At 39.6% G+C, this 24,720-nt stretch overlaps 1 protein-coding gene across 1 annotated transcript; it reads left to right on the top strand.

Moving 5' to 3' along the window:
- The first annotated feature begins 19,947 nt into the window (after positions 1 to 19,947).
- Positions 19,948 to 24,646, top strand: LOC140784994 (GDSL esterase/lipase EXL3-like). Its single transcript, XM_073132671.1, has 5 exons — positions 19,948 to 20,268; positions 20,505 to 20,635; positions 20,753 to 20,986; positions 23,749 to 24,004; positions 24,204 to 24,646. The coding sequence occupies exons 1-5, from the start codon at positions 20,010 to 20,012 to the stop codon at positions 24,419 to 24,421; spliced, it is 1,098 nt and encodes a 365-aa protein (XP_072988772.1). The 5' UTR covers positions 19,948 to 20,009; the 3' UTR covers positions 24,422 to 24,646.
- The last annotated feature ends 74 nt before the right edge of the window (positions 24,647 to 24,720 follow it).

Raw genomic sequence — 24,720 nt, 5'->3', positions numbered from 1 at the left:
GGCTGCCATCCACATACTTATACATGCTAGCCAACAAGTTCTAATAACAATAAGTAAACATAATTTTAGAGAATTCCTGCCGATCGCATTCAAACACGTCCGATTGCGTTCGAACGCACAAAAGATGTTCTCTATATGTGCGAACGCGATGCAGGCATTCGAACACGCCCGACCGCGTTCGAATACACTTTTCGCGTCTTTTATATTTGCAAACCTGATGCAGGCATTCGCAAGGGCGTTCGAACACGACTCCTCCTATATTCGAATGCGACCTACATGAATTTTATTTTAATAAAAATAATCAACTAATACAATAAGAAAAGATCTTAACTAAATATATCCAATGATGATGAAAAAGATAAGTAAGGGGCCATTTTTTTTCTCTTATAGTATCTTATCAATATTTAATGATACACTAAATGACAGAAAAGACGAAGTTGAAAATAAATAAGAAAAAAACCTAAAGTGCAAGGAAAACCGAAAATGATCCTCGCTCATCAAATAAAAAATCAAGTGGGTTTTCAGTGTAAATAACCCAACAATCAAAGCTTACATAAGTTGATTGTTAACATACGTTTGATTGAATCAAAACTAATTTCTGATTTTTTGGGTATTCAAAGTCAGTTAGTTGACAAAAGTCTTGTCGCTGCACATTGATTTTGCAACAAACCTTTTGGACTATAGATCATAAGGTTAACTTGTATTTAACTAAACTAATAACAATACGACAATACGATGATATCTAAAATAAATTAGATTACATAGAAAATTTTAAGGTGAACCAAAAACGATTAAACAAACTGCGAAAATGCAGTCTAGTTACTCTAGTAATTAACCTAAACATAATCTATTTCGCAATAGAAGTTAATGAAAACTTCCTCAGTTTAATCTATGTTCAAACTAATTTGTGAGTTCATCTAATCTTATTCAATACAACATAATATATACTTCACCTGATTGTAGATTTCATCTAATTTGATTCCAACCTACATAGTAGTAGACCACATTCAACAAGTGAAGAGAATCAAAGTTTAAAAGTGAATTCAATGAGCAGCATGTTTACATTGCATTGATTAGCCATGTTAGATAGCTACTTATCTAATCCTCACATGAAGAACTATACATGGTTGAATATTTTTATACAAAACATTATGTAACATGCAGACATGCATACACATGAAGCATACATCTTTATCAAAGTAGTGCAAAACCATGTGAGATTCAAGTTAAACATCATTAATTAACTATAGCAGTTCAAGTTATGAAAAGATAATATGTGCACTTAGTAGTTACTTGCCACATATTAATGTCTATTTAATTTAGAGGTCACGTATGCATTATCTGTGATATTACTAAAGTTTTCTGTGAACCTTTGAGTTTTCTACTTTCATTACAATTCCAATACAACATTCACTATAAGGACAATACATGCACAAAAACATCAATCTACCTTAGATTATGATTTAAAAAATAAATAAATCATAAAATTCTATTTCTACAATAATCATTGACCAAACAACTCTGATTTGATGAAAATAGACAAATTTACCAAAAATAGAATGTTTGACCCATACCCATAAACATCTAGTGTAAGTAGTTCCGAAATCTACACAAAAAGTTATAAGAGAAATAACTTTCTTTTAAAATAACAAAACTGCCAATTGAAGATCTAAATAACAAATTTTGGCCAAGAAAAAGTATCCTACCTCATAGTGGACTAAAGGCTATATGACTTTTAATCCTCTTCGCCTTTTCCACGGCCCTAACAAGATTCGTCCAGTTCTAAGTCAGTATCATATCTCCATTCCTAGCCAAACTATCAAACTTCGTCCAAATCTGAGTCTCTATCTTATCTCCATCATAGCCAAACTATAACCCTGTACAGGTTAAGTTACTGCTTCTTAATTCACATACAAAAATGCCCATCACTAATATGACAGGAAGCATGGACTTAGGACCTCGAAGGGTTAATGACCATGCTAAATAACTAAAGCCATTGTCATTTTATTGGATGGTAACAACGAGAGGTGCAAGTGGGAATAAAGATGGACAATAGTCATTTTATTGGATAATTTAAGATGCTATAAGCTTCCTGTTTATTCAAAGATGAGTATAGAATTATCTATTCATTAGGAAAAAAAAATGCTTGTCAGGTAACTTATAAAGTCCTTAAAATTGTAGCTTAGAAGCAAGAGAACCACGATACAATAGACATACCTTTTAAAATAACTTTGGGCACTTGCAAATAATTTAGTGCATCCCAAGAACAAAAGAATGATAAATTAATCACCTTGCTTGCAGATTAATTGTTGTTTTGCAGAATATCATCAGTAGGAGTGTCATTTAGGGAATATTGAATCCTCGTCTTGACTCAATTTGTGCAAAGTTTTATTAACATTTAACTATTAAATTTTGAGTCAGATATTTCATGTTCTGATTCAATAACAATCTCGAAAAACCTTAGTGGCATTGGCACAAATAGCAAATACTCAAAACATCTAAAGCCAATCGAAAAAACAAAATGAAAGAATATATTGATAACATGATGTCAATGAACTATAGTGAAGCATCAGGTGTTCATCAATCTTATATTATTATTACTACTATTACTATTATTATATTATATAATATAATATAGGGTTAATTATACTTAAACTCCTGAACTATTAACAATGTCTGAAACCTATTCCGTTAGGTTTTCACTACCTTTTTCATCTATAAATTATTATTTGCAAGTTACAGTAGCAGCTATATGACATACTTATCTTTATATTTTGAAGGGAAGAAGAAAGAAGAACTTTAGTTAAGCAAAATACTCTTATCTTCCCGGGTGATGTTTTAATATTTTCAACTTTTCCATCAGTAGAGGGGTGACATTTTCAGAAGGAACTCACACCAAATATTCTCTGTGCAAGTTGTTCGCAAGAAAATTAAGGACACGGAGAAGAGCATAAGAGTCGTATTACAATCTCAATTCAAACTTGATCATAGCTCGGCTCAATCAAGATTGACTCCATCACACACTCTACTGCCAACAAACGAGACCTAATTGCATATGATATTAATGCCTCTACACTATGCGTCGTCTTCTCTAAGTTGGTCTTCAACATTCTCCTTCGTAATCTTGTTTGCTCTCTCCAATAACATATCCATATATCGATCATATGCATCTTTCCTCCTCTCTATATGCATTCCCACCTGACAACAACATCGACCAAGGATTCAAGTTAGTGATCAGTTGACGCATCACTGGATAAAATTGCACACGTACGTACCAAAAGAAATTAGAAGAAAAAATAATATTTTCCAACGAATTCATGTCATTGTAAACCTTGTTAATCATTATTTCCATCTCATTTTATGGTACTTTTATTTCTAACAAATGAAATATAACAACAAAAAAGAAAAAAAAAGAAAAAGGATTACCTCTGTTTGCTTTGCTTGGCGCTCCGAATCCAACAGCTGATCTTTTTCATCTTCGATGTCAGAGTTCCAAAATCTCTTCGCTGTATGATGATCCTTCTCCATATGGGTTATTCTATGGCGAACAAATCGAGCAATATGCCCACATTTATAGTGTATAAAAAGGAGCTTTGTTTCTATCGTCGATCGCCAACTAATTAATTAGGAAGAGGCATTGAATGGAACTGGTCTATTGCTAAGACGGCCAATCACAAACCGTATGTGTGTAAATATATATATATATATATATATATATAATCTTATTAATTTGTCAGTAGTTACACGATCGCTAATGGAGATGTATTCGAGGATTTGCAGGGAAGGTTAACAAGATGACACCTAGTGACTGGTTTTAGCTTAACCAACCTAATATTATATAATATAACATAAAAAAAGTTTCTTATAATCGAGATCACTAATCTATAAAATATTTTAGTCTTTTGTTAGAAAAAAACTGTTTGTATGAATATTACCTACTTGAAAGACGAGGAATATAGAAATCGTCTATCCACAAGTTGTGCTAATGTACCCATATAATAAAGTTGATCCTGACAATAGGCAAGAATGATATGAACGGAGTGCCTGGTCCCTTTTTGAACTTTTATACCTTTTTTTCATATTAGTAAGTTGTGCTAACGTTGTTTGGAGGTCCGTGTTTAACATATATTATGGATGATTGCAAGAATAAGAATGCTTGTATCTTTTAAATTATAAAGTTTATGAAAATAATCACCATTCTCTCGTTTTGCTTGTTTTTTACACTTTCGACTCTCAGGGAATCACAATTTTTTCCTTTTCCTTTTTCCATTTTTTTTTGAGAGAGAGAGAGAGTGGGAATTTCCGGCGTTCAGAACTATCTTAATTAACCACTGAAATACATAGTAAAAATAAATATCGCTTTTGAAGACAAATAATAATGAAAAGAAAGATTAAATACGTTTTACACTTATATTTTATATCTTTTAAAACTTCATTTTATATCATCACCCCTGTTTACACAGATGACAAAATGAATTAGATAACTCTTAACAGCCTACGCTAGCATTTGAAAGTTGTCTCCAGTTGAAGCGATGCTTAGTTCGCTATCTTGGTCAAAAGCCTTTTTATCTTTAGCAATCCTCTGCCAATGATCCCTCTCTTGGATAGCTAATCTAAGCTGCGATTCAAGCGAGATAGCTCGCTTCTCAGCCTTTGTAAATTGATATGCTTTCTGTCTCAATTTGGAGGAGATTTTTGATTGGATAACCCGCAAAACAGCGGTCAAATGTTTCTTCTTCCTCTGTCGGAGCTCCCTTGTTAGATTTGTAATCTGTTGGAAACTCTTAATTTTTTATAGGCTTATAAACTATCAAAATAATAATAATAATAATAATAATAATAATAAACGTAAAAAAAAAAGTTGACATGAAATGATATAACCTGTTCGCAGGTGTACTGATCCATCTCAGCTTCTTGTCTCTTCAAGAGGAAAGCTAACGAGTGGTACTGATGAGACTCCAACCGTGGCGTAAAAGAACGCATACTACTTGCGGTCGTCGTCATCAGGGGACGACTAGGGTTAAGACTCACTTCGTTTTGCTGCAGCTGCTGCTGCAGCTGAGAACTATCGGCCATTGACGACAACGAAGGATTCATTAGGTAATAAAGCGATTACAAAAGAGTTCCGAAGTGAAGATTGACGACAACGAGGTTTTAGAGTCCCGAAGTGAAGAAGAAAACTCACCGTCGTCATTTATAAAGGGAGGAGAGAAACCAGTAGCAGCGAATAGAGGAGAATCCCATACGGAAAACTATTTGGTACCCGTCTCCGAGTGCTATTTGGCCTGTCTCCGGAGCTATTTGGTCTTTCCTTTATCGACCGTTGGTGCGCAGGAGAATTAAGGGGCAGATTCTTCAGTCGACCAGATTCCGTGGTTTCTGTCATGAGATTTGATTAATTTTACACATGCTTGAAACGAAAATAAAAGCACACTACGGTGCTCTCAACTCTCGTGCAAAACTATGGAATTTATGGAAAGTATTGAGTTATGGCAAGACTACGTACTATATTTTATATCTAATCAAAGATCTCCTTCGTTGAACCTTTCTTTGATATTGTCAGATTGGCAAGGCCAAAGCCACGTATGTTATTCTGCCTCGTTACAATTATTACGTTCCGAATCTGAAGAGTTGTTGGGCATGGGCGAAGTGAACCGTCCACATATGCACATTGTTGGATATGTCTCAACAGATGTATCTCATACTTCCATGCTTCGATTGCACTCTAAAAAGAATACACGAGAGTCATAGAATTTGAGCGGGCATATATAAATGCGCTTGATTAATAGATTTACGTACATTCCATGCATGCCCGAGTTAATAGATTTGCATGCATATATACATGCGCATGATTAATATATTTACTGTCAGTTTTGATGAATTATCTGAGTTTGAGTGCTAATTAAACACCAAATATAACTTGTAACACATTGGCAAAGCTAAACTAGAGGTTAGAGTTTTACTATTTGACTTTGGCTAGCATTTTAACTTTGACTTTCTATATCTCTTACTCCTAGTCATACAAGGAATTCTATCTCTACCGAACTTTAAACTACTATTGGAGCAGGTATATTTTATTTTAGATTAGATCATAAGATGTAGATTTTTGGAGTTTTGTTCAACATGTATTTTCTTTGAACATGTATTACATTGGAAATTCTATTGTATTAATTGATGATGAGGTAAACTAGAGTAATTTGGTCAGAGACAAATCCTATTTCAAAAAGGAAAATCATATTTTCTTGACTGCTTCTTTGTTATTACTGACTATTATTATGAGATGTCTTTTTTTTCAGATAAATAGACTGAAAGTGACGATGATGAGGATAATGACATCGATGTACAACTGTGCCTTATTTGAAGAATTTTACAAATTACAAAAGGTGAACATAAAACTTATATAAAAGATATAAAAATGGCAATGAGAAGGATAGGGCTACACCTAAAACACCTCCTCAAATATACCATCTACATCAAAAGAGTGAGATAATATCAATCGTAGGTCTATGTTTATATGGCTTTTGCCATGATGATGTAATGCATGCTCTGAACAAAAACGATGTAATAAAAAAAAATCTTATGGTCTGTGGGCATTTCGTGTCCCAGCTAGCTGCCACCACGTCGAGTTCCAAGCTCTACCCTCAACCACAGAGCAAAAGAAAATTCCTCCTATTCTTGCATCACAACCTCGTCAGAACCAATGTACCACAGGCTCCCCTATAAGGTGCAAAGAGATACACACTACCCTTGGAAGATGGGTTCACCTTATTAGTAGTTGTTGGGCAGTCCGCAATATTATGGCCAATCCGACCACAAGAGTAACATAAAACACATAAATCATCATATTTAAACTTTACATTTACTTGTCGATTACTCACTCCTAAACCTTCTAATAAGGTCTTACCCAAGCCAATATCAATGCACATTCTAGAATACCTACATCCAAGCCAAGATCAATGCACATTCTAGCGTACCTACATCTAAGCCAAGATCAATGCACATTCTAGCATATTGCTGGATCGGTCTAGCCTCAATGGTTTACAAAGCTGAAATTTTGGAGTAGATATAGGATTCTTAGTTCGACTAGGTGGTTTAAAGATATGCAAAGTAAAAGTACAAGTACAAGTCAAAAGTTAAAAATCTAAACTAATTTAGTTTAGAAAATCGAACTCTACTAAACCAATCTACTTTAAGAAAATCGAATTCTACTAGGTTTAGAAAAACCGAAACCAAGTAAAGCTGAATACTACTCAATTTAAGAAAATCGAAGTGGATGAGTGACAAACCAAGAAACAATATGAACTAAAACCTGAGTACAAATAAGAAAATAAATCAAGGCAAAAATCATAAATAATTTTTCAACGTGGAAAAACTATCTCATCAAATAGAGGAAAAAAAATCATGGATATGCTCAAATCGGATCGATTTACTCATATAAATCGTTGAAATAAGTTACACTTACACTCACTCCTACCGCACCTACGACTCTGATTAAACTGCCTCACTTGCTCAAACTCCTCAAATTAACTGCTACTTGAGTAGAATACCTATGATTTGTTTTGCCACCAAGCCACAGGTCAACTCTCCAATCTAGATGTCATAGAAGAAGGTAGGTAAATATTTCAGCACCTCCAATGCCCTAGGATCATCCTTAGGTAAAGTACTAACTATCTGACATGTGATCTACCTCTCACTCAATAATAGAACATGAACTCGAGGGAAATAGAGAACATCTTCAACAACCATTTCCAAGATGTGAGCCGGGATAACCCAATGCATACTAGTCTAGGCACTCTTGGAATCATGAAGCCCAAGCATGCTTCACAATATGAGTCCATGAAGAGTTTGTTTTCTCTTCCAAAAGAGGATTAGAAGCCTTAGTTGTCATCAACATCTTTTCTCGGGATGCAACTGAAGGCTTTACCGTGGGAGTACCTGAGAACATCATAAATTATAAGATTAGGTGGACGAGGTTGGAGAGGCATAGGATTTGCCAAGGTATTAGCAATCCCCATGCCATGGTAAACACGAAAACACCTAAATCCAAATATACATGCTTGACGGTTTGAGCTTAGATCCCAAAATGTGGCATGTCATCGCGGGCCAAGTGACCTCGCAGTCGAGGCTGGTCACATGTGACATGGGCCCACGGGTCCAACTCATGTCGCACCTGGGCTGCACGCAAGTTTGACTCAGTCTGATGGCATGGGCCCACCGGGTCGTTCCACCAGGCATCCTTAGGCTTGTACTCGTGCTCGGGGGCATGCACATAGGTCCCATACTAATCCGCACGAGGTGGTTGAACCAATTCATGAAAATCTGGCATGCCTCAAAATTCGTGTACTTCATCACCTTCATGCAAATAACCTAACCCTAATCCTAGGGCTGAATTTAGAATTCAGTCTAGGGGCGCCACCACAGGTTGCATGTGGGGAGACGATGGCTAGGTTTGATCGTGGGTCATCGGCAGTCGGCCCCTGGCTGGTCATCGCGGCGGTGGCGGTGGAAGGCCAAATTGGAGCTCGAGCTCGAGCTAGTGTAGTGGCAGCCATGGTGCATCGCCGGGGGGTCCACCGACAAAGGGGTAGCTTCCTACAATGGTGGTTGTCGAGTTCAACTACCCACGGTTACTAGTAGCTGCGACAGCCACCACTGGTTGGCTATCAGCCCGAGGAAGCTAGCCGTGGCCGTCGATGGTCGTTGAAGCGTCGGACCTGCGGTTATCGGCCGCGGGTTTGCTACAGCATAAACCACTATCACTGACGATCTTCTGGCTAGTGCTAATGAGAACAATGGCCTAGGCTCGAGTGTGGGTGTTTCAAGGAAGGTGTCTGACATGGAGTTTGGCGCTGATGGGGGCTGGATCACCGCTAGTGGAAAGCTAAGATTTTTGGCTCTACCTTCCACCATGCGCGGGGAAGAAGACCTTGACCCTTGTGGTGGTGGCTGTTTTGATACGGTAGCGACGACTGTGAGGATCTGAGGTGGTGGAGGGACCCCACTGTGGCCGGAGGAGGGGTTGAGGCCGTGTTTTGGCTGGCTCGTCCCCTCCCTTACGGCTTGGGTTTTCTTGGTGTGGGTGGCCAGATTCCATCATGGTTGGTAGTGCTGGCGGTGTAGGATGGTCGTGCTGGGCTAGGAGAATGGTCATCAAGGTTTGGATTACCTTCTCGACCCTCTCAAATCTTTTCTTGGCTCTCTTCTCCGTGGACTTTGCCCATACCTTCGCCCATGCCGATGGCTCGTCGCTAGTGGTTGCTAGAGATGACGATGGTGCCGGTGAAACACCCACAGGAATAGAGATGAGTTATTGGTCCTCCATGCTCTTTCCTCGTTCGTCTTGGAACACGTGTTAATCATCATACGATGAACATCGGCTCTAATACCAATGTTATAAACTAGATCTGGATTGGTCAGAACGTAAAAATATTATAAAATTTTAGGTGGTGATGATATGATCTCTGCTCTAATACCAACTTGATACGATCTCCCCTTTAGGCGAAGGTTCAGTCTATCCCAATTTTTAGATCTGGACAGGATCTGATATGAAAATTTGAAAATAGATCTCTAAAGATGCAGCCATCGGATCGATGCGATGTTTTGATATGTTGTAACTCTCAAACAGACCTTTCCAAAAACTCTAATTTTAGGCGAATCGGATGGTGGGATCTCGAAATATCATCCGATCAGTATACAAACATTAGGGACTCCGTCTTTGAATCCGTGGATGGAGGCACGAGATCCTTGATGATGGAGGATGGTGGACCGGCGATACTAGGGTGGCATCGGTGAGTGAGTGGAGGTGGAAGGGTTATGGATGATGGAAGGGTCAGGACAAAGTGATAGATAGATTGGAAGAAGGGGAGGAGTGGGCCTCCCTTAAGAGACTAGGGTGATTGGTGGTCGGTCGAGGGAGGCTAGAAGCGGTGTCACCGGGGAATGAGAGAATGAGAGAGAAGAAGACGAAGGAGATAAGGGCAAAACTCAATTATTTCAATAATGATTCTATGGTTGCCATCCACACCATTAGAGGCTAACCAAACAATTCAAAAATAGCAATTATTAACCCTAAAATAGTAGATTTTCGCCAACCGCATTCGAACGTGTCTGATTGCGTTCAAACGCACATTTTGCATTCTCTGTATGTGCGAACGCGATGCAGGCATTCGCAAGAATGTTCGAACGTAGTGTTCGAACGCACATTTCACACTCTCTAGATTTGCGAACCTGATGCAGGCGTTCATAAGCGCGTTCGAATGCACTCCACCTGCATTCGAACCCGATATACAGAAAACTCATTTTTTTAAGAATTAAACACTAAAACAAGAAACAAAGACACCCTCAAAGTGTACCCATGCTTGAGACGACATCGGTGATGTCCGAATCGTATCAATCCACCATGCTTCCGCAATCTTGTCCTCAAGATTTGAAATTGGGGATGCGATCCATGATATCTGACTCTAGCTCCTAGGTAGACTCGTCAGTGGGCTTGCCTAGTCACTCGATCAGCACTTCGTTCTCCAATCTGGATCCATGGCGTCTTCTCTTGCGGCCTAAGACTCGGACCGGTTCAATTAGGCCATCTTCCTCCATTGGTTCGGGCAAGGCTGAACGCACCATATGGTTAGGCCCGATCTGGGCCTTCAATGTCGATACATGGAAAACCAGATGGATCCTGGTCCCCTCAGGTAGGTCCAATCGGTAAGCTACTGGACCGATTCATTGTAGCACTCAGTACGAACTATAGTACTTGTGACCCAACTTCTGGTTCAAAATTGGCCTCAATGTGGATTGTCGGTACGGTTGAGCTCAAACGAACACCAATTAATCCACCTCAAACTCTCGCTCACGCCAGCCTTTGTCATGAGTTTGCTTCATGCAGTTTTGGACTGCTGCTAGGTGAATCTTGAGCCTTCTCAAACTTTCATCTCGATCAGCAAGTTCCAAGTCAAGCTCGGTCCTATCCGCCGCTGCGAGTATATCGTAGGCACGCGAGATAGGGGAAATGCGCCCATAAACTGCCTCAAAGGAGGGTCATGCCAATGCTAGAGTGATGAGCGGTATTGTATGACCACTCGGCCTATGGAAAGAATTTGACCCAATCCTTTGGTCGGTCCGCCACAAAGCATCGCAAGTATTGCTCTAGTCCGCGATTTACCACTCAGTTTGGCCATCCGTCTTGGGGTGATAAGCTGAACTAAGGTTGACTCAAGTCCCTTGTAATGTGAAGAACTCATATCAAAACTCACTGATGAACATGCGATCCCGGTCTGACACGATCGTCCTAGGCATCCCATGCAAGCACGCCACTTTCCGAACAAAAATTTTAACAACCTTTTTCGTTGAAAACGAGTGCGTCAATGCTATGAAATGAGCATATTTGCTCAGTCTATCCACCACAATGTACACCACCGGCAGCCCCTCCATAAAGTCCATGGAGATGTCCTCCCAAATATGCTCCGATATAGGCAGTGTTTGCAATAGCCCACTGACTTGAGTGTCTCCGATTTGACTCGTTGGCAGATTTGGCACTCACGCACATACTTCTTCACGTCCGACTTCATCGCTGTCCATGTACAGTTTTGAGTCAGCGCTTGTAGGTACGTAAGACCCCTTCATAGCCTGCTATAGGAGTATCATGGAAGTGTGCTATCAATAGTCTTCATAGCTCTTCGTCCCCGGGTACTTTGATCCGCCCGTGCTCGAGTACTAACCCGTTGCGTTCTTCGTGCTCAGAGTGGCTTGATAGGTTCTCTCTCAACTCCTCCATGAGTCAGACTAGATCACTATCCTCTACACTAGCTCTCTGCAGATCTGAGAAGAAAGGAAAGGTGGGTGTTGAGAAAGAAGCGAGCTCCCTTGTGTCCCCTACGTTTGAAAGTTCAAACAGCAGTTGACTTCCATCTAGCAGCATTCTCTAGTCATTCCTCCAAAATGTCAATGTGAGGTTTGTAAAATCAAATGTCACGGGCCCCAAGCTTCAAAACCATTGAGTCCCCAAAATAATGTCGGCACCTCGCAAGGCCAATGGATAAAGATCCAATGTGAAAGTTTGGCCTTGCACCTTCAATTCCACACCTCCACAAATAAAATCTGCTCGCAATGTGGTGCCATCTCTAATCGTCACATCGAATCCTTCCGTGGGTTCCGACTCGAGCCCAATCTTCATAAGGAGCCTCTTGTCAATGAAGTTGTGGGTAGACTCGGTGTCAATCAAGATTCTCACTGTGGATTTCTTGAGTACACCATTCACCCGCAAAGTCTTTGGCGTGGCTGTCCCTTAATAGGCATGGAGGAAGATTTCGGCTATCATGTCATCCACGGGTTGCTCCTCAGCTACTCCTCCTTGCTGTTCAGCCACACCCTCATCTTCAACTATAATTTTATCCTCAACCTCCTCCAATCCGTCGATTAGCATCATCAATCCCATCAGTTTAGCGTAGCGATGCCCGGGTACAAACTTCTCATCACAATGAAAGCATAGGCCTTTGGCTCTTCGTTCCTCTACTTGAGCAGGTGTGAGTGCTCGTCCTGGACCTCTAGGTGCGTACTTCACATCTTGGGATGGCTTTAGAGGCGCTCAAGGAGGCACTATTGCAGCAACGGTTCTTGGTACGTTAGTAACATTTCCTACCGCTATGTTTGGTTGAACCGAATTGCGGCTTCCTTGGCTCGTCCAGTTCTGTTTCAGATGTAACTTCATAGCTCAATGATTGTCTTCCATGAGCACCGCATCTTCAAAGGCCTCCTTTAAGGTTCTAGGCCTTAAAGCCCTCACGTCGGCTTGTATGTCTCCCCACAGCCCGGAGATGAAGGTGTTGCGAAGTTACTAATCCGTCCCTAGGGGCTAGCATCGGCTACTTATCCTTTCAAATTCTTCTTGGTATGCCCCAATCGTGGTCCTTTGCACTGTCTTTGAGAGGAGAGCATCGAAGTCTTTATACCCAACACTCTAAATTGCCGCGTGATATCGGCGCAAAAGTCGGCCCAAGTTTCAATAGCCTCATGGGCATTGGCTGCTCGAAACTAATGAAGTGCCGCATCTTCAAGGTGGAAGCTCGCAAGCGTCACCTTATATTCTTCCATTGTACCCTGGTATGCAAAAAATTATTCCACCATATACAACCAATTGATCGGATTGCCACCTTTGAACTTGGGAAATTCGAGACGCATGATTTGCCCACGAATACCGTTGTCTCGATCCAGATCATATCCTAGTCCTTGTCTAACCGGAGGAGGATGCACCATGAATGGTTGATGATCCCTTCTTCGATTTTGATTAACTCGACATGGTTCCGGTTCGTATTGCCCCGCCCACGGATCTAGATCTCCAAGGCGATCTCCATAGTGGTTCGCTCGTCGGATGGGCTCACCTGCAATTGGGCCTGGTGGAACCATCCTTGCTTGTCTCTGCCCATAGGGTGGTGGCAGCAAAGGCTCTTGTGGTTGCAAATCTGAACCGGTGGCGGCGGGTTCATGGGGGTGGACTCGCGTCATGGGGTCGATGGTGCATTCCCGTTCGCCATAGCTTCCCTTGTCGCCCGTAATTCTCGCCTCATGTCTATCATCATTTGGTTGTTGATGGCCATTTGTTCGGTAAGAGACCCAAACATGGCTTGAAAGCTTGGATCTTCCGTATTTCGATTTGGTCGGGCAGTTCTGCGGGTGGTGGCTCTGATATCAGCTTGATACGATCTCTGCTCTGATACCAACTTGATACGATCTCCCCTTTAGGCGAAGGTTCGATCTATCCCGATTTTTAGATTTGGATAGGATCTGACACGGAATTTTGAAAATAGATTTCGAAAGATGAAACCATCAGATCGACGTGAAATTTTGATATATTGTAGCCCTCGAAAACAATTGTGCAACAAATCTAGTTTTAGGCAAATCAGAAAGTGGGATCTTGAGATATCGTCATATCAGTAGATGAACATCAGGGAGTCCATCTTTGAATCCGTGGCACGAGATCCTTGAAGATGGTGAAGGATGGTGGACCGGTGATAATGGGGTGGCACCGGTGAGTAAGTGGAGGTGGAAGGGTTATGGATGATGGAAGGGTTAGGACTAAGTGATAGATAGATTGGAAGAAGGGGGAGGAGTGGGCCGTCCTTAAGGGACTAGGGTGATTGGCCGATCGAGGGAGGCTAGAAGCGGTGTCACCGGGGAATGAGAGAATGAGAGAGAAGAAGAGGAAGGAGATAAGGGAAAAACTCAATTCATTCAATAATAATTCCATGGTTGCCATCCACACCTTTAGAGGCCAACCAAACAATTCAAAAATGGCAATTATTAACCTTAAAATAGTAGATTTTCGTCGACCGCGTTCGAACGCATATTTTGCGTTCTCTATAAGAGCAAACGTGATGCAGACGTTCGCAGGCGCGTTCGAACGTATATTTCGCACTCTCTGGATGTGCGAACTTGATGCGGGCGTTCACAAGCGCATTCGAATGCACTCCACCTATATCGAACATGACATATAGAAAACTTTTTTTTACGAATTAAACACTATAATAAGAAATAAAGACACCCCTAAAGTGTACCCATGCTCGAGACGACATCAGTGAAGTTTGAATCATATTAGGTTATAGCCTCGTGAGTTAGGATTCTAATGGCTCTAGTTTCACCTAAATTGAAGGTCGAAATGAAATGTAAAAATAAAACAGTGGTGAAAGGTTAGAATAAGGCAGAACATTAAATGCTCGACATTGCGGTGGTTGTCGGAGGGTGACAGGCGACCAAGGGTGGTGGTGGATGGCTGTAGGGTAGGGTGACTGCTAGAGAAAGGTGGTGGCTAGGGTTTGGATGCTTTGGAGGTTCTACAACTATGATCTACTCCTAAAAAGGTAAAGACGATCTAACGGCTACGATAAAACGGTAAATACGGTAATAAAAACTAAAGTCAATTAATCTTAATACTTGGATGGTTAACAAAGGAGCCCAACTCCTATATATATAGAGGTCAGTTATAACGAGTTCCACTAGGATTAGCCCTAAAAGCTGACACAGGTTGAATTAGGACTTGCCTTAAAGGCTTACATAACTTAATTGAACTTGCCTTAAAGGCTTACTTGACTTAACTAAACTTGCCTTAAGGGCTGTCGTAACTTATTTGGACTTGCCTTAACTAGGCTTGCCTCAAGGGTTGTCATGACTTATTTCGACTTGCCTTAATGACTCATATGACTAAATTAGACTTGCCTAAAAGGCTTACATCATGAAATAATTAAAAAATAAATAAACTCAACTCGACTTAACCCACGTGGTCGGATCATAACATAATTGACAATAAATGTTAGCAAAAAGAATTGCCGACACCATATTTAAGGGCATTCTTCTAAGTGTCAGGAAAAGTGTCGTGACCGTTAAAACATTATTCCCCGACATTTAGATATTGGTTTACCGACAATTAAAAATGTTAGTGTTAGTTAATATTGTTATAGTGTAGCCACCATCTTTTTCCACGAGCCACCTACCCTTACGACCAACCTATACTATCCCATGACAATCTGCCACCCTTTGACGACTCCCGCAATGTCAAATAATCTATTTTAGCCAGATTTCGACCTTCCCTCACTATTTTGACCATAACATTTTGTTTTGAACTCCAAACCACTCAAATTAGAGCCCAAAGAATCCTAACTCATGAGGCAATCATCCATTAAATATCATAATTTTCCTATCAAGTTATTCTAGATTTAGTTCAGAACAAATGTATTAGTCATCATTTATCGATCGATGATGAACACGTGATCCAAAGCTAACCCAAGAGAGATCGCAGCTAGAGAGGTCCAAGAACTCATCTCCATCCCTATAGAGGTTTCCTCGGTGCCATCAGCCACTGCGTTGATGAACCACATATGTGGGCGAAGGCTAATTAGATTATGTAGACTCGTTGAAAGAATTTTGAAGGAGGCTACTAAATCCGCTGTAGAGGGCATTGAGATGAATTGGCTCTCCCATGACTTTAATTTCCAACTCACGAGGGAAGGAGAAGAGTTGGCCCAAACTACGGCGAAAGAACGATCTCCGATAACGGAGGAGTCCCTACCACCTCTATAGATCCAAACTGTAGTAGTTGCGATGCCAGAGTAGCCTCCCGTGATGGGCTCGTCGTTGTCTTCCCTAGCCTTTGGTGGAAGCTGGGCCTAAAATCCTAGCTTTCCACTAGTAGCGAGGCAAGACCCCTTGGCCTAAAATCCTAGCTTTCCACTAGTAGACATAGGAGACGACTGGTAGATCACCCACTATGTCATTGTAGCCTCCGTGGTGGTTGGACAGGGTAGGTGGCCAATGGCAGTCGCCATCTAGTAGGTCCATGTGACGGCGAGCGGCAATTAAACTTGAGTTCAAGTTTGAGATGGTGTATCGGCAACCATGGTGCATTGCCGATGGGTCCACCGACCCCTGATGAATGCGAAAGGGATCCATAGCCCTACTATAGGGGAGCATCGACAACCGGAAGCCCCGATGAAGCCATCCCAATGAAGGGATAGCCCCCTTATGGTGGTACTTGCCAGGTTCTATCAATTGATAGTCGTCGGTGGTTGTGGTAGCCACCACTGGCTGGCAGTCGACCCAAGGAAGCCAGCCATGGCCATTGGTGATCATTGGAGTGTCAGACCCGCGGCCACCAACCATGGGTTTGCTATAGAGTAAATTTCCATCGCTGGCAGTCTTCTGGCCAGTTCTGGTGCAAATAGTAGACTGGGCTCGGGTGCGTGTGGTTCGAGGAAGGTGTTGGATGTCTAGATTAGGATCGATGGAGGCTGGATTATCGTCGGTGGAAAGCTAGTGTTTCAGCCCTAGCTTTCGCAACGAGCGGAGAAGACAACTTGGAACCTATCTTGGTCGACTACTTTGGCATTGTTGCGACTATAGTGATCGAGGGACCTCCCCCATGGCCAAAGGAGGGGTCAAGACCACAGTTTGGGCCATCTCGTCCCCTCCTTCATGGCTTGGATTATTCTCGCGATAGGGGTCAGTTTTTGTCATGGCTGGCAACACTAGATGACTTTGATAGGCTAGGAGAACCATCGCTAAGGCGTGAATCAAGTCTTTGATGGCAATTTGGATCTCCTTCAAGTTCTCCTTCAAGTTCTCCAATAATGATTCTCTCAACGAGTCGATAGATTCTATCAATGCCTTCGCCCACCCGAGTGGCTTGCCTCCGGTGGTTGCTGGTGATGGTGGTGGCCCCGGGGAAACCCCTACGGTAATGGAGATGAGGTCCTAGTCCTCGTGGTTGCTCCCTCCTCATTCATATTGCATCATGTGTTAACTATCGTTCAAGGAATATTGGCTTTGACAATGTTACGCATCAGATTTAGACCGACCTGGTAGCAGAAAAATTATGAAAATTTAGGTGGTGGTAGCCTCATGAGATAGAGTTCTAATTGCTCTAGTTTTATCTAAATTGAAGGCCTAGATGAACAGATATAAATAAAATAGTTGACCAATGTTACAACGGGATAGAAAGGTAAATATCTGACGATGCAACGGTCGTCGGTGGGTAGCTGATGGACAAGGGTGGCGGTAGACGGCCATAAGGTAGAGTGGTTGCTGGTGGAGGAAGATGGCTAAGGTTTAAAAGATTGGAATACTTCTACGACTATGATCTACTCATAGAAAGATAAAAGCGATTTAATGAGCAAGATAAAAAATAAAAACGAAAAGAATAATTTAGCTAAACATAGAGTCATTCAATGGTAATTATCAACACATGTCCTATTTATAGGAGAAAATCTTAGCGAATCAGATCCATATGCGGATTATTCAATTTATTTAAAATTTTAAATAATAAGATAAAGCTAATTAACTAACTCAAGTTGACTCGACTCGATGAACCTAAACCATGTGGTTGGATCGTAACAAAAGAAAATGGGATCTTGATAAATTGATTCAACTTATTATGCCAAAGACTATTCGAGCTATGATCTTTCATCTCTTCAAAACTTCAAAGTGGAGACAAGATGCCTTAGGGTTTAATTGCCCCTGTATACCTCTATTATAAATTATCAAAACTGCCCTTGAAAAGTTGCAAATCGGACTGAAATAAAATTAATCCACATTCGTGCATTCGAAACCAGTTCGAATCACCTTCTAACACCGGCCTTTCTGGAGAAATTGATTGAAAATCGATTAATTAGAACCACTTTTTAACACCGTTCATTCTAGAGAAATCAATTGAAACCTGTTAGAATCATTTTATAGTATCAGCACAAAACTTCACATGTAATTTCCCGCCGCAGAAATATATCATTAACTTTTCTTTTGAAAGAAATAAATCCTTTGGAAATTCAATCTTCCATGTCAAATATTTTAAAACTTGTGCCAAAATTTTATACATTGAATCTAGATATATTATATAAATAAATTAAAATTCAATTCAAAATAAAACTTTGAATTTTCAATTACATTTATGAAAATAATCTAGACATGATCATCGAGCGAGCCGGAGCGAGTTCAAGCCGGGCTTTTCGGGCCAACCGAATTTAAATATTTATTTATGGCCCGACCCACCAATCACAGGGGCCGGGCTAAAATAGTCTAGTCAGTTACTGCCCGTCATCCCGTGAGAGATCGGGCTAGTCAGGCCGGTCCGACCCACCAATCACTCGGCCCAACCCACCTTTTAGCTATTTTTAGAAAAAAATTTACCGTTAGCTTATTTAAAAAAATATATTTCTGTTCCTCCATTTAAAATAATAATAATAATAAATTAATAATTTTAAAGGTGTGCTTAAAAAAATATAAAATGGTACAATACCAAAATTTTCATTGGTTTTCACTATAGCAGAACGGGCAGGCTACTGTAGCAAAACGGGCGAGCTTAGTTGCGGGCTGAACGGGCAGGCTAAATGGGCGGGCCGAACAAGCGGGCTTTCAAGCTGGGTTAGGCGGGCAAAGGGCAGGCCCGTGCCGCTCATGGGTAGTTCGGGCTTGGGCCGGATCGGGCCTAAACCGGGTTCGGGCCGAGCTTAGCCCGGTCCAAACCGGGCCGGGTCGGGCTGAGTATGAGCGTGCTAGGCCATTTCATCAAGTCTAAAACAACCGGATAGAGTCTAGAGAAACGACAGGGGGGAGAGTCTAGAGAAAAGACAGAGGGGAGAAGTTGGATAGCAATAGGACCTAGCAACGGCTACAGAAGAGCCCTTGGATATTAATAAAGATGAAAGAAGAATTCAGTTTTCTAATCTTCAAAGCTAGCTTTTTATCTGATTGGCCTAGTACTCCTATTCTCGAGTACCTCTGGAGTTGATACCTGTGAAACTTGGTGTGTTAGCCTAAAGAGAACGAACTCTCGTCCAAAATAGGAATATCGAATACAATGGCCAGTCGAATCCTGTTAAAAGCTAAGACTGAAACATGAAAGATTAATTGATTGTTTGATTTTTAACGTTTGTTTTAGACCGCTATCATTGAAATCAGTCGATCTCAATCCAATTTTTTTTTTTATACTTTTTTTCATGTCAAAAACCAAAACCTACCGATCGAAATTTAAGCAATGCTTTCAACTATGTCAGAATAACCCAACAATATGCATGATATAAATTGGAACTTCTTACGTGGTCCATAATCATAACATTCTGCATACCAATTAATCGATCCCCAAACCTTAAGATTCGATAAGTGGTCCAATATATCAAACACCAAAAGACAGAACAGTTTAGGAACCAGCCTGCATGTCTTAGTATGAAGTAGCAGCAACTGATCAAAAGTCTGTACAGTAACATCATGAGGTAAATTATTAATACCCAACACTTTCTTTAGATTTGCAAATCCCACGTACCTTTTTGTGTAATTACCCAGGCATGGAAAGAATCTCACCTGTCTCTACCTACTCATATTAATACTCAGTAAATGGTTTGTGTACGGAAAGCATCGGATCATGACTGTTGCTCCACTCCGTTAGATCTCCATCACAATTGGTCACACTGGTTGATATTTAGCAAGCCCCTGCCATTCCAGTTTCTGCACCGAGAAAGAAGGCAATCTCCAAAGAAATGAAGTTCTTCGCTTCCATTGCCCTCGTAGTACTTCTCCATGTCTCCCAACTCCTTGTAACCCAAGCCAAAACTAGGAACAAGACTGCGCCTTTGGTGCCGGCGCTCATTGTGTTCGGCGACTCGATCGTCGACCCGGGAAACAACAATCTCGTCAGCACCGTCGTCAAGTGTAACTTTCCACCATATGGTGTGGATTTTGCCGACCACAAGCCTACCGGAAGGTTTTGCAATGGAAAGATCCCTACTGACTTCATAGGTACATTATAAGTACGTAATTAACCATGTGGAAATAATATGAAAGAGTGACTGCATTTTTAGATAGCGATCGACTGTCAAGATCTTATTCCTTTTGTAGCCATGTATATCTTTTCTTTTTCCTTAGAGATATGGTCCTTTTCAAAACTTCAGCAGAGGCATTTAATGAAATGGTCCCTTTCAAAGGCATTATCTACGTAGGATAACTAAAACACTTCTTTGATCATATATTTCTAGCTTCAAGTCTTGGAATCAAGGATCTCTTGCCAGCTTATGTTGGAACAAATCTAGGCCCTGAGGATCTTCTAACTGGTGTAAGCTTTGCCTCGGGTGGTACTGGATTCGATCCTCTCACTCCTGTGATTGTGGTAACTTTTCTACTAATAGGTTTTAATGTTATTCTGCAAGTTTTTTACGTACGTGAACTTGCATTATATATCTCCTTCTAAATATGTTGGTATATGTGTGTCAATTATTGAATTCAGTCAGTGATATCAATGAATGAGCAACTAGAGCTCTTCAAGAAGTATAGAGAACAGCTGAGAGCCATTGCAGGGGAGAAAAGAGCTGCACAGATCGTTTCTCGAAGTCTATTTGTTGTGTGTGCAGGGAGTGATGATATTGCCAATACTTATTTTACCACACCTTTTCGAAGACACGAGTACGACATTCCTTCGTATGCCAACCTATTGCTGCAATCTGCTTCAAGTTTCATCGTGGTAAGCCTTCACAATCTTATTTTACACAATTACACTTCTCTTGATATCTAGTGTTAAGTTACTAAGTTGATGACACTAGGACTTGCTCGTGTTACGAGAGGATAGCACTCAACCACTATATTACAATGACAACCTAACATACGAGGGAAGCCATGTAAACTCAAAATAATCACATAATAAATATCTATAAATGACAAACCATTGTGCTACGATATTGATGATTTGATAAATGAACCCTTCTTATCAAGTTAAAGCCATGGGCCGAGCCATGTACACCAAAAGAATCACATAATAAGTATCAATAAATGACAATAATTCGTCGTTCCTTTTGAACTAGAAATCATTTCATATAGTCCTCTTCTTTCAGAAAAAACATATATACATTCTGGTGTCCAAAATTGCAACATGCTCTTGGAAAGAGAAATTTTATTAATTGAGGACCATTTATACATGTTTTATTTATCCTTTTTTTTTATGCATAACATATTTTCAGTTCAGTTACTATATAAAATATACTTTCTTTCGTAAGTATTTGTAAGTGATTAATTAGAGAAATTTGCCCACGTACCCCCTCTCCCGAGTCAAAATTCCTGTCTCCGTAAAACATATGATAAGAATTAACTCGACAGTTTAGTTTTCATTCTGTTTTAATGAGTTAGCATGATAATTCGTTAATTAGTTCTAGCTAATTCAAGCCTGATTTTGAGTATAATTTCTACCTTTGTAAGCACTAGGAGTGATGAACAAATTAATTACGGCATCACATTTACATCTTAGCTTTCGAATCATGCTACTCAAATATGAAGTAACAAAATTAAATTAAATCACTAGCTACAGTTATTTCCTTTTAAGACTAATTTTCAAGAGTTATGTTATTAATCTCTCTCTCTCTCTCTCTCTCTCTCTCTCTCCATATCATTGCCTATCACATCAACAGTGTTGTACCTTCTCTATCCTATCTATGACAAATGTATTCGTATAAGTCGGTGTGTTCGATTTAGACCATTAATTACCTTGCCAGCGTCCTCAAGTCGTTCGGGTCAGATTCAGTTTAATATCTCCTTGAGTTGGACATCGATTTAAAGGTACCACACATTAAATTCCAATAGCGGCCACTAGCTTGAAATAAATTGACATTTTATAGGATTTACATAATCATACTTTTGACATAGAAAGATTTTAAAACTGAAAAATACAAACATTGAAACAAATGAGCTCATTACGTCATTAATGAGAGTAACATATGAATTTTAAAAACATTATTTTGAATAAGATAAACTATTTCTTTCTATTTTGTTATATTTTAAGGTGAGATGAGTTAATATTAACCTAAGTTTTACATGTATATATATTTTGATATAAGATAGGGGATTTGTGTTTTGTTGTAGATTTCTGTAAACGTTTTATCCAATATCATATCACTGAGGACTGAAATGCAAAAGAGCATTCTATGTTTTTTTTAAAACAATAAAAGAGAGGAAAAATATAGAAGTCTAGCTTGAGGGATCTTCTTGCATTAAAGGTGTTGTCTCATGTCATCCCACTTAATTTAATTCACATTAGATGTTCATCTGCCTGCATTTATAAGCATATTGACTCACTCAACTTTTAGCACAAATGAAGACCTACTTCTAAGGTGACATTCCATGTGCCCTTTTCCTGATAGCCAAGATTATAGACAAGAATTATGATCACCACACTGTTCATGGTAGTTGGTGAATCAATGCAAAATTAATGGTGTTGCATTCTCTCACTATTGACCATAAGAAACAAAATTATCATGATATAAATTTAAAGTATTTAGTACGTTAGAAAGATACTAGTATTAACCTACTTTATATTTATTCATAATTTTTTAAATACTACTTATTAATTTGCTTAAATTTCACTATAAAAATAATAATTTTTTGATACATTTTAGATATTCTAATTCTTAGTCCAAGATTCGATAGTTTTTAAACTTTTTTCCCATTTTTGTTATCTCTTTCTCAAAATTTATAATATTAATAAACAAAAATGATAAGGATTTGACTTGAAGGAAGCATGTGACTATAGGATTTTTCAAAAAACAAATATATTTGTCCAACTGGTTGTTGTGAAACAAAACTGACATTTTGATCCTTTTATATAAAAATTCATGTTTGTCAAACAGATGTATATAAATTAGAACCGCAAAAAGATTCAAGTGATATAAATGAAAGTTCAAAGAAATAATGTTGATTTTGGTCTAACCTCAAGATGGCAAAATGTATTTTTCATTAATTCTACGTTTGGAGATTGGTTTAGTTTAAGATACATCCCTGACCATATAACTAGATCCATAGCCATTAATTCATGCCAGTCTTCACTTGTCTTAATTACGTTATGTCACTTCCCTGCCTACCAGCCTCCACTCTCCACTCTCCAATATGAACACAATAAATAAGTGGGTCTAGCTTTCTCGCACTAAATTGCAACTAGTAGGGCTATTTATTAGGGTAGTTTTCATTTTGGCTGCATGAATGTTATATATATATGATCTTTAAGACCTAGGTGTCATTCTATGACCAGCATCAATTTTACAACTGTAACCATTAAATAACCATTATAACTCCATCCTTCGCTTCTGCATTGTATCCAATTAATTAGATGAGCAAATCTAACTGGATTTTGTCAATGTTTCATTCTTTGAACATAAAAGCACGGATATATATATATATATATATATATATATTAATATAGTTGAACAGTCACTTAAAATTATTTTATTTTCCCAATGCTAGAATCTAATCAACCTCGGTGCAAGAAGGATTGGAGTTGTGAGTATTCCACCCATCGGATGCGTGCCATCACAAAGAACTCTATCAGGAGGGATTATAAGGAACTGTTCTTCTGGTCATAACCAGCTTGCGACCTTGTACAACTCCGCGCTTGCCAAGGAGATAGAGAGGATTAAGATGAGGCATCGCCATGTAAAAGTGGTATTCATTGATATCTATGGTTTCCTGTTCGATATGATGCAGCATCCTAATCATTATGGTAAGTAACTGATGATCTCACAGCTCGCATATTCTCATGCATCCCTGCTTCATTTTGATTCAACTTTATAGAGTAGGATGTTAACGATAACAAAAGCAAATGTATATCGAGTGTAAATTTTCAAATTTCTGTAAACTTTATTTGCATGGATATATACTTCTTTGCAAATATATTGAATCATGCAACTTTTTTTTTGTAGGATTTGAAGTTTCAACAAAAGGGTGTTGTGGCACAGGAGACCTGGAGGTGGCAGTCTTATGCAATGGATTGACTTCACCAATCTGTGCAGATGTATCCCAGTACTTATTCTGGGATAGTTTTCATCCTACCGAGAAAGCATACCAGGTTCTCGTAGATTGGGTCGTTAAAACATATCTCCACTACTTACTTGAAGATCTGCATTCTATTGATGATTAACTATCTATGAATGAATGCAATATTGTTAGTTGTTTGTTCTCCTCACGTATCAATCTTTTCTCTAGAAAAAATGGGGGGAGAAACTGCTTGAGTACGTTTTCGAGATGATCATCATGCATTAGTGTGTGTAATTTGGATATCAGAAGACCTAGTTATCTTGTAATTTGATAGTATATGATGCCAGTTTTGGCTTTTAATATAGACTACTGTACTATCTAACTTCAATGGTTTCTTCAGAGCTTATGATTCTGGTACTGAAGAGTAATGTAGCTGAAACACCCAAACCTCCAAATACACGT

This window comes from Typha latifolia, chromosome 3, assembly GCF_019914945.1.
Source record: "Typha latifolia isolate L0001 chromosome 3, TyphaL0001v2, whole genome shotgun sequence".
NCBI classification, from domain to species: domain Eukaryota; kingdom Viridiplantae; phylum Streptophyta; class Magnoliopsida; order Poales; family Typhaceae; genus Typha; species Typha latifolia.
This window is presented reverse-complemented; position numbering and strand designations above follow the sequence as displayed.